Here is a 10,073-nt window from a genome sequence, read left to right on the forward strand (position 1 = left end):
GCTCTGTGCGGCCCCTGCCGCAGGACGGGGGTCCCACAGCTCACTGTGTAGCTGCTGTCGGACTCTGTGAGGGAGAAAGGGGAGTTGGCTCTGCCAGGGTGATGCAGGCAGGCTGTGCTGTGGGTGGGTGCTGCCCAGCACCCTGCCATAGAGATCCTGAACCAGGGATCTGTCCCGTGGATCTACACCCAACAATGAACCCTCCTAAGCAACAGCATCCCTCCCTCCTGCACTCTGGCTGTGTAGCCAGTCTACTCCCCTCAGTTTGGGCCATGTAAGGAAATGCGGACCCCCCTGCTCATGCTGGTGGTGGCATTAGTACCAGTACCTGGCAGAAATCGGGCCTTGGAGGTGCAGGAAAGGGCACAGCTGTCCTTCTTGCCCATCTTGTTGCACGTGAGGGTGGCCCGTGGTGGCACCGAACCTGGCAGGCACTTCACCAGCTCCAAGGGACAAGCACCAGCTGGTGATGACAATCAGGGATGCCCATGGCTGGCACAGCACAGAGACCCACGAGGGACCCCTGTGCCCTCCAGCTCATGGGGGATTCACCAGGGAGGAGACGGTGCCAGAGCATGGCACAGGGACCCCAGCCTGACATCCCAGAGCCCCCAGCTCCTCCCTGGCCCTGCTGGCTCCTGGCCTGACATACCCACACAGTCCTTCTTGTTCCAGTGCAGCTTGCAGCCAGCAGGACAGGTACACTGGTAGCTGCCAGGAGTGTTGATGCAGCCGAATTTGCAGCCACCCCTGTTGATGCTGCACTCATCGATGTCTGTGGGGACAGAGGAAGGGACAGTGGCTGAGGGGCAGTGGGACCCCTCGGCTCTGACACTGAATCACTGCATTTCTCAGGGCTGGGATTCTGGATGGATAAATCCAAGCCCAGCTGGATTTGGGGATCTGCACCTCAGGGCATTTCCAGCAGTGCCAGCTCCCCATAGCTGTGCCAGCTCCATGGGGATAAGGGACAGCCCAGCTCCCGGTGTCCCCAGGGGCCAGGCAGGGACGGGTGCAGCCCATCCAGGCTGAGCCCAGCCCCAGCCCCTCGTGGGCTGGGGGCACAGGAGACAGAGCCAACATGGAAGCACTTAAAAACTGAACCCAAAAGGCTCAGCCCTGGTCCCTCTCCTCAGCAGGGCCCTCCTGCCTGAAATGATCCTTCAGGTCAGGGATGGAGCTGTCCCTGTCACAGCCCTCCCTGCCCAGCTCGCCCTCACTCGGGGCATTGGTGGGAGCCATCAATCTCTGCTGCAGGGCCACCCCAGACAGTGCCAAGGGCTCAGGTTGACCATGTAGCTCAGAAATATTCGGAGGGTCGCTGACCCAGCCCCGGAGCACCCAGGCTCTGGTCCCGGGCCGCCGGCACCGCTGCCACAACACGCTCGGCAGCCCCTGTGTGTTTCATCCACCTCCCGCTTCCCGGGCGCAGCACGCCCCTGCCCTTGGGAGCTATCTGCCTTGTGAAATTTAAATCAAACCCTTTTGATGTTCCCCTTCCCACCCCGTCACAGCTCCCTGCCAAAAACGCCGGGGATTTCTCCCTCTCTCTCTCTCTCCCGCTGCAGACAAGTCGCAAATTGTTCCTGTCGCTCTGTTTGAAGTTGCAGACACCAGCGAGTCTGGCTGTGAGCCCCGTCCCTGCCTGGGCTGTGCGTGGAACCGACCGTCCCCACGGGCCCTGGGGGTGGGCAGGGTCCCCAGGGGTCCCACGGCAGCCGGGCCCGGGGCTGTCCCACCCCTGGGACCCCAGGCCGGTGGGTGAGGGGCTGCCAGCCCTCAGCTGGCCCTACCTCCGCAGTGGGTGAGTCCATAGAGGGTGTAGCCCTTGTGGCAGAGGCACTGGAAGCTGCCGGGGGTGTTGATGCACAGGTGGTCGCAGGTGCGGTCAAAGGAGCACTCGTCGATGTCTGGAGGAAGGGCAAGGGGAGGAGGTGAGAGCTGGCACGGCAGAGGGGCCGTTCCCTCTGCAGGACTGTCCCCTTCGTGCTCCAGCAAGCTGAGGGCTGAGCTGGGATGCTGTGGGACCCTGCCCTGGTATCCTCCAAGGATCCAGAACCAGACTGCTCTGGGCACTCAGTACAATTCTGGGCATTCAGGATGCTCTGGAGATCCATCACCAGTATGCTCCAGAGCCCTGGGCTCCCTCCCTGCCCCCAGGCTCCTCCTCACCCACTGCACCCTCCTCATCCCCCTGCCACAAGCTCCTGCCTTCCCTCTGCACCTCAAACGGGCCAAACAGAGCCAAAATCCTGTCCCTGGCACGGCAGGGATGCAGGAGCCCCCAGCTGCTGCCTGTCCGGGGCAGGGAAGGATCAGGAGGATGCCAGGAAGGGATCGGGAATGCTGTGCGGGCAGGTCCTGCCTCGGGGACGGTGCCAGCAATGGTGAACCCAGCCCGGTGGGCTGGAGCATCATTTCATTGGCTTCATTAAGTTAATTGCTGCGCTCACGTCAAACTCCCCGAGCACAGAACCTGGACGGAGATGAAAGCAGTGGCAGCCCCGGAGCCTGCCAGCCCCTCCTTCCTTCCCCGGCCCTGTGTTTTCAGGAGGCAGCGCTCAGGCTCAGGCACACCTGCCGTGCTGACCTCGGCCATGGGCTGCGGGGGCAGCACTGACCTCCTGGGCTTATGGGAGATGTGCACAAAGATGTTGGGACAGGGAGAAAAACGTGGAAGAAGCAGCATGGAGCAGCCAGCTCCAGCTGGAGTGAGCAGGAGGCATCTTCTCCCCATTCCTGCCCTCCAAGAACTGGGAACCCTGGCAGCTGCCTGATTGCTGGCTTTAACTCTGCAAGAGCCCACAAGTCCCCAGCTCTGAGACTGAAGGGCTAAGCCCCAAACCAGAGCCTGAATCCAGCACTAACCCCCTGAAGGATGCATGCAGTCCACAGGAAGGGCCAGAGGAATGAGCAGCCAGGGCAGCACTGCTGCAGCAGCAGCCATGGGAGTGCAGGGAGGGGCAGGGCAGGGGCCCTGGGCACTCAGTGCCCCTTACCTTGGCAGTTCCTCTCGTTTATGAGCAGCTTGTAGCCCTTCTTGCAGCTGCACTCAAAGCTGCCCACAGTGTTCCTGCAGATGTGGTCACAGCCGCCGTTGTTGAGCCGGCACTCGTCGATGTCTGGTGGGGACAAGGGACACCCAAGGGTCACACCATGGCTGGGATGCTCGGCCAGGAGAGCCCAGGGCTCCCCTCTGGATGCTGTCCCCACCATGAGGGACAATGGAGGAAACCCTTTGGGCTCTGATGGTCAGCAGGGGAACGTGGCTGACGTGGTTGTTTTCCCACTAATCACAAAATTTACTGTTAGGAAACAACGTGTGAAATGGAAGGAGACCAGGAGGAGGCAGCAGCTTGCCCTGTCCCTCCATCCCCCAGTGCTGGGGCAGCAGCTCTGCCTCTCTGGGGCTGAGGCTTTCTTTTTATGATTGTGAGGGAGCAAGTTGTAAACCTGCCTGCAGCCCTAATAAAACCCCAGACACAGGGGACGTGGCTCTGGGTTATTGCACATCGCTGGGAACTGCAGAGCTGGAGCGGGGTGGATGCTCTGATAAAATACCAGGGACAAGGGGTTCTGGAAGCAGTCAACAGGTAGACAGGCAGCCAGCAGTGGGACAGGCTTTCCTTTCAGCTGGGGTCAAGTTCTGAGAGCTGCCAAAAGACACAATGCAGGCACTGGCCAGCCCTGAGGGGGGAAAATTTGGGGTGCAGGGAAAGCAGGGACCTGGTGCTAGGACCTGGCTTGGCAGTGTCCCAAGAGGGACTTGTGCATCTCACACCCTCAGAGCAGATGTGCATTCCCTGCACACCCAGCCCTTCCCCTGGGGCACCTCAGGCACTGGGGTGGAGTGAGATGGGCCAGGACCCTCTAGCCCCACAAGGGCTGCCTCCAACTTGTCCTGACCCCCTTTTCCTCCTCCCCACAGGCTTCTGAGGGGCATGAGGCCAAGCATGGTGCCTGCAGCAAGGCATGCCAGTCCCCATGCAGGGGGTGATTCCTGTCCCCACTCCATGGATGCAAACACCAAGCCGGTGAGCACTGGGGACAGTGTGGATCTGAGCTAAATCTGAGCCTTTTCTGAGGGCACTGAGGACACAACGGGGACCTGGGGCACCCAGGGGTGAGCAGTGAGCCCCCAGCCCCACTCACACCCACCTACCTTTGCAGGTCTTCCTGTCAGGCTGGAGCATGAAGCCCATGGGGCAGCTGCAGTGGACGCCGGTGGCCGCGTCGTGGCACTTGCTGTCACAGCCCCCGTTGTTCACAGCACACGTCTCTGCATGGCAAAGGGACGGAAAGGCTGGGTGAGGACCCCTGTGCAAAAGGCTGGGGGAGTCATGCCACCCAGATGTCCCCCACGCCACGGCCTGGGAGTGGCAGTGGGTACAAAGCTCCCTGCAGAGCCCATGGAAAGCTCCCTTGGCTCTCACACAACAGCAGCGAGGCCACAGAGGCGTGAAACGATGAACACATGGGGCTGGTGTGCCCCACAGACAGGCAGGGCCTCCTGGGGGCCACCTTGGGCAGCTCCAGACAGGAGGAGTCCCATTTCCCAAACTGAGGAATTCAAAGTCACAGCGCTTGTGCAAAAGCAGCCAGACACAGGTCCTGCCAGGCTGCAGCTCCCAGGGATGGGGGTGCACAGCCCCAGTCCCCCAGGGGGATGGCAGGGGTGTCCTGTCCTCCTTGCTGCCACCAAGCCACAAAGCCACGGGTGACCCTGTGCTGTCAGCCCCTGACCGTCACCCACTGCTCAGCCACTGAGATGTGTCTCAGGCTAATTTGGGAGACACATCATATAATTAAAACACACACTCAGAGGCAGGCAGCATCAGTGGAAAAAAAAATCCAATTGAAAAAAAAAAAAGAGCTAATTATTTCAGTATTATCAAAGTCAGCTGTTGTTGGTAGGACTAGAAGGGACACTAATTTAAATGAAGCATTTTCAGCTTGACAGCTTCCCTGTGAGATCAATCCTCAATTTCAACCCTAACCACCAGAACAATGGTTTGAAGTGCATTAAGTTGTTCACAAAGGATAATAAAGTATTCCTTTCAAAAGGCTGGTTGCTTGGATAAATGAGGCATTTGGGCTTCAAGGAACCCAAGATGAAAATGCCTTGAAGAAATTCCTTGGAAAGAGCAAATCCCAGGTTCTCCTGCTCTTTGCAAGCACCACATGGGGTAGGAATGACTGAACCATCCAACCATTTGCCGCGGGGCCCGGGAGCTGGGATCGCTCTGTGCTCGTCTTGCCACTGCTATTTTTATGATGTCCCATAATAAGAGAACAAAAGGGACCATTTTATGAAATTAATCGCCAGCACAATTACAAAACCTAACGGCAGGGGAAGGATTTCTGCAGATATTATTCCTCCAGCCAGGTCCTCGCGCTGCCCAGGCGTGCCAGGGGCCAGGGACACAGGGCGGGTGACACCGTGCCCAAGGGAAGGGAAACTTTCTGAAAGGCCAGGGAATCATTTGTTCAACGCCAGCCTTTGTTCCAGCAGCTGATGCAGAAGCAGCCCGGGGAGGATTGATTTAACAAGGTCGCTGCTGAGATGAGAGGATTGGTTTGGCTCAGGTGCTGCTGCCAGCGGGATGGAGCTGGGGAAGCAGCTGCAGCAGGGAGGATGGAGCTCTCCAGAGAATGAATGTGGTGCCCTGGGCACACTGTCACTGTGCTCACAGCCTCCTCCAGCACTGTGAACCCCTCCTGGTTTCTTTGCACCTTTGGGAATTTCACCTGGCATTTCACCCACCCACCATCCCGGGGCAGCTGCCCAGGGTGGGCATTGGGTATGAGCTTAGTTAGCACGGCCAGAGCACCACTGCAAACCCCTCTGTGAAGGGGGAAACCCTGTTCTGGGTTGGCAGAAAGCTTGGAGGGGGCTGCTGCCACCCAGGGCTTTGGTGAGGCCTCCGTCGCTCAGGCAGGGAGAGGACAAAGCTTCACACACACACATACACTCTCAGATTCTTTTCCACCCTCCTCCATCCCAGCTCTGCTGTCACTGCCTCACTGCTGCCCTGCTCAGCACCTCAATGCTGGTGACGCTCTGGCCTCACCTCCACCTTCTGAGAAGTGACAATCTCAGCAGGACGTGAGCCCACGAGCCAGAGGGGATAATTCCATGGTAACTGGGGGGATTACAGCTGGGCTGGCTGGAGTGTGGTGATGACGCAGATCTGGGGTTCCCCCCTTCTCCCACCCCTGTGTGAAAGGCTCTTCAGAGCCCCCCAAAAGCTGCAGTCTGTGCTCCCTGTGCTGGTGAGCTGAGCTCCCACAGCTCCTGGATGTGCCAGGAGTTTGTCTGCACCCAGCACATCCAGGAACAAGATTCCCCACCACAAACAAGTTGCTGCACCTTCTGCCTCAGTTTCCTTGGTGGCAGAGCAGAGGCATCACCTTACCTTTGTGAAGGGCTTGGAGACCCCACGGGGATGCAAAGAAATCCCTGGGGGGGTGCCCAGCCCTGCAAAGAGCCATTGCAGCTCCGCCATTGCTGCAGCTCTGGGCTGAGAGCCACTGTGCATGGCGAGGCCAAACCCTGGGACACCCTGGAGGTCCCAGAGGGGACCATCCTCGAGTGGGTGGGCTCTAGGAAGGGGTAACTGGGAGTGCACAGCACAGAGATGGGCACAAGCATCCCCCTCCCCACCAGGCAGCTGCTGGCAGCTCACTGTGAGCTCCTCCTGGGTGCGGGGGTAACCCTGCCACAGCCACAGCACAGCAGATTTGTCACCCTGGCACGGGCTGGATCCACCAAAGCAGCGTGAGAGCCCCGTCTCATGCAAGCACAGCAGGGGAGGGGTCCCTGCCCTGTCCCCCAGCCCAGCCCTGGCTGTCCTGGCCCTGGGGTTTGGAAGCAGCAGCGGGGCAGGGTTAGTGAGACATGCGGTCAGAGCAGCAGCTCAGCCCCCAGCCCCGCCATGATCTCCAGAGGAGAGACCATCCACGGTTAGACCCCTTGGTAGAGATAGAGAGAACAAAAATATTTACCATTAGAAAACGTCTCAAGGATAACGTGTTGCTGGAAGTGTCTCTCCCCTGTTTAACATTATAAAAAAGTGATTTAGAAACAGTGTCCAGCAGGGAACTTGGTTGGTGTCACACATCAATGGGTTCAACTCTGCTGCATTTCCAGCCTGGTGGAAACTGTCCCTGTTTCCCTTTGGGCTTTTTCTCTCCCACCTCCCAAGCATTCCATGTCCCTCAGGCTCTCCTAACCCCCTCCAGCTGTGCTGGGCTGGTTGGAGCCCCATGCGAGCGGGAGAAGCGCGTTGTGAGGAGCGTTAGTGCAGCCTGTTAGTGTGGGGAGCCGGGTCCCGGCTGTGAACAGAACCAGAACCAGCCCGAGGTGATCCCCGAGCGGAGCCACGCGGACACCGCGCAGCCACGGGCCTTGGGAAGGCAACCACAACCCCCTGTGCCACTTGCACGCTGTGGAGTCAGCAGCCAAGCCAGCAGTGAGCCCAAACCCTGGGTGTGTTTGGGCTGCTCCTCCTCCCCCGGGGATCAGTGCAGCCCAGAGCTCCCAGCACTGCCAGCCCCACAAAGCTGGGGAGCACTGCAGACTGCCTCGGCGTGGGTCAGGAAATCAGCCATAAAACTCAAGCTGGGTTTAGTTTCCTTCTCCATCTAACTGTATTTCTTCTCTGTCCACCCCTTCCCACTCCACCACAAGCAGGGGGCCAGCAATAGCCCTGCTGCACCCCAAATATGGGTGGGAGGGAGCTGCAACGATGCCTTGGTTAATAAATCTTCCAGGAAAGTCAAAATCTGCATCAACTGTGACAGCTGTTTTTGCATCTCCCCGCGGGCACTGCACCCTCGGCTGCTGGAGGGCTGTTTTATGTGCTTTTTTTTTTTTAATTCCCTTTTTTTTTAAGGCTGTTTTTGGAGCATAAATATAAATATATAAGGTCATTGGCTTCCCCTCCCGGCTCCCCCTCCCCCTCGTGCCTGCAGACATGTTGGGAGCCATTAGTGATGGCCCCTGTGCTTAGAGGCATGTTCCTCATTATCTGCATTTTTAAAAGCAGCAATAAAAAGCAGAAAAATGAAAAACACCGGCCGTGGCCTAATGAAACTGTCACTCAGAGGGGCTGATCGTGCTTCCTGCCTCGTGGTGTGATCTGAAGGGAACCTGGACCAGAGGCCTGTCCCGGCAGCCCATCAAACACACCGCGTTCAATTTCAAAGCCCATGGCCCGGGGAACGACTTTGCGTTTCCCCTCACTGGAAACTTTATTCCCCTTGAAATGATGAAATATTTTGGAGGAAATGGGGAAGGGGCGGTGAAGGGGGCAGCGTGGCTGGGGGAGGGCTGTTTGCTGTGCCCGAGCCATAAAACAAGAAAAGGTGGTTATAAATATCCGAGCAGGTACCTCGGCTGTAAATCTGCTGGCCGGGCATCCCTGCAGGGCAGCTGCTGGCTCCCAGAGGCTGGAGCACAAGCCCTTGGTGCTCCCACGCTGGGGCTGGGGATCAGGAATCCCCCAGGGAGTGCAGGAGCTGGGCAGGCCCCTTCCTGTGAGAGGGGATTGCAGAGCCCAAAGGCATGAGACAGGCGTGGTGTGGTGGTGGGCTTTGGGCTGGTGCTGCTCCTAAAATCCTCTAGTGCAGTGTTTGAGTTCCCCTGGAAAGGTGGACAAGGGGAGAGCTCACAGGGATGTGCTGGCTCTGGTGGGAGATGCCTCCCCAGCATGGGGACAAAGAGGGAGACTTTGGCCAAGGACAAGAGGATGAGTGGTTTTGGAAACCCTCAAATCCCACCCTCACACCTGTGGTACCCAGAGTCTGAGTGCAGAGACCATCCCCCCCAGCAAACAGACTGCTCTGAGGCATCCCCCAAATCACGAGATGCTTTGGAGAGCTCCTCTCTCACCCCCACACCCAGCAGGTCAGGGGCATCCTTGGTCCCAGACCTGCCCAAGTCAGACACCGCACGCAGGGCCCCTCATCCAGGAGGAACCCACCAGCTGACACCCCCAGGGTCCTGAGCTCCCCACCCAGGCACAGCAACAACCCCCTGGGTGGCTCCTCAGAGGTGGGGCAGGACGCAATGGCTGCGGGAACAAACACGAGGACGGCGGGCACCAGGGGCTGTGAGCGCTGCCAGCAGCCAGGAGGGATTGGGATCCACCTGGGGGACAGCAGTGACATTAAAGCAGCAGTGAGCTGATGGGGAGGAGGGCTTTGCTGGGGGCTCAGCCCCAAACATCCCTCGAGCTGGCAGGGAGAGCCAGGGGCTCAGGGGGGATCCTCTGCCCTGAGGACGGAGCCGTCTGTGGAAAGCACGAAGGGTTTTCTGTTCAGGCACAGCAGGGACACGGGGAGCCAAAACCTCTCTTGCTTCCAGTTCCTTTTTCTTTTTCATTTTGCAGTAAGAACTCAAATGTCTCAAGCAATTGTGGACTTAATCACTCCCCAAATATAACATTTTTTAAATCAAAGCAGCTGTTAAACAGCACAAGCATATGAAACCAGTAAAACTTCTATCTCTGCTTGATGTTTTACAATTTGAAAACACACACAGGAAAAGGACAATTCTGGGGGTGGTTGAGTTGTCAGGTTGTTGGGGTTTTGGTTTTGTATTTTCTTTTTTTGCAAGACAATTGTTCCTGAGCCAAGGCCCCACAATACCAAGTTGGAACAGATTGCTGTGGGCAAACCTGCCCCCTCCACATCCCTCCTCAAAAGCTGCCAGTGACAGCGACAGTAACAATTCCCAGCATGAGGACATCCTCACAGCTCTCTCTTCAGCAGCACAGAAGAAGGCAGGGACCCCTGCCCGCACCCCAGCACAGCAACCTGTCCCCAGGTGCCCCCTCAAGCACCACCAAGATCACTTCTGCTCCCTGTGGCTGTGCAGACACAACCCAGGTGCTGCAGCATCCCTCACACACATGCTGAGCTTCCCCAGTCTCAGCAAAAGGAAAACAAACACCCAAGGCTTGGGGAAAACCTTCCCCAGGCCAAGGACAAATCACCCAGGGAGGAAGAGGAGCCATCCCACAGCCCAACCCCATGTGGGTGATGCCCTGACCTACCTATGCACGTCACCC

The 10,073-nt window shown here is 58.1% G+C and overlaps 1 protein-coding gene across 1 annotated transcript in view; it reads right to left on the bottom strand.

The window, feature by feature from the left end:
* SCUBE3 (signal peptide, CUB domain and EGF like domain containing 3) overlaps nucleotides 1–10,073 on the bottom strand; it is a 28,876-nt gene that overhangs the window by 4,248 nt on the left and 14,555 nt on the right. The window contains 8 exon segments of the mRNA XM_031063532.1: nucleotides 3–64; nucleotides 329–463; nucleotides 653–775; nucleotides 1,794–1,910; nucleotides 3,000–3,122; nucleotides 4,163–4,279; nucleotides 7,006–7,053; nucleotides 10,059–10,073. The exon segment at nucleotides 10,059–10,073 is cut by the window's right edge and continues 11 nt beyond it. Of these exon segments, the coding sequence (XP_030919392.1) occupies nucleotides 3–64; nucleotides 329–463; nucleotides 653–775; nucleotides 1,794–1,910; nucleotides 3,000–3,122; nucleotides 4,163–4,279; nucleotides 7,006–7,053; nucleotides 10,059–10,073 (740 nt within the window).

The sequence above is a fragment of the Geospiza fortis genome, unplaced genomic scaffold, assembly GCF_000277835.1.
Source record: "Geospiza fortis unplaced genomic scaffold, GeoFor_1.0 scaffold14, whole genome shotgun sequence".
Lineage (NCBI taxonomy): Eukaryota > Metazoa > Chordata > Aves > Passeriformes > Thraupidae > Geospiza > Geospiza fortis.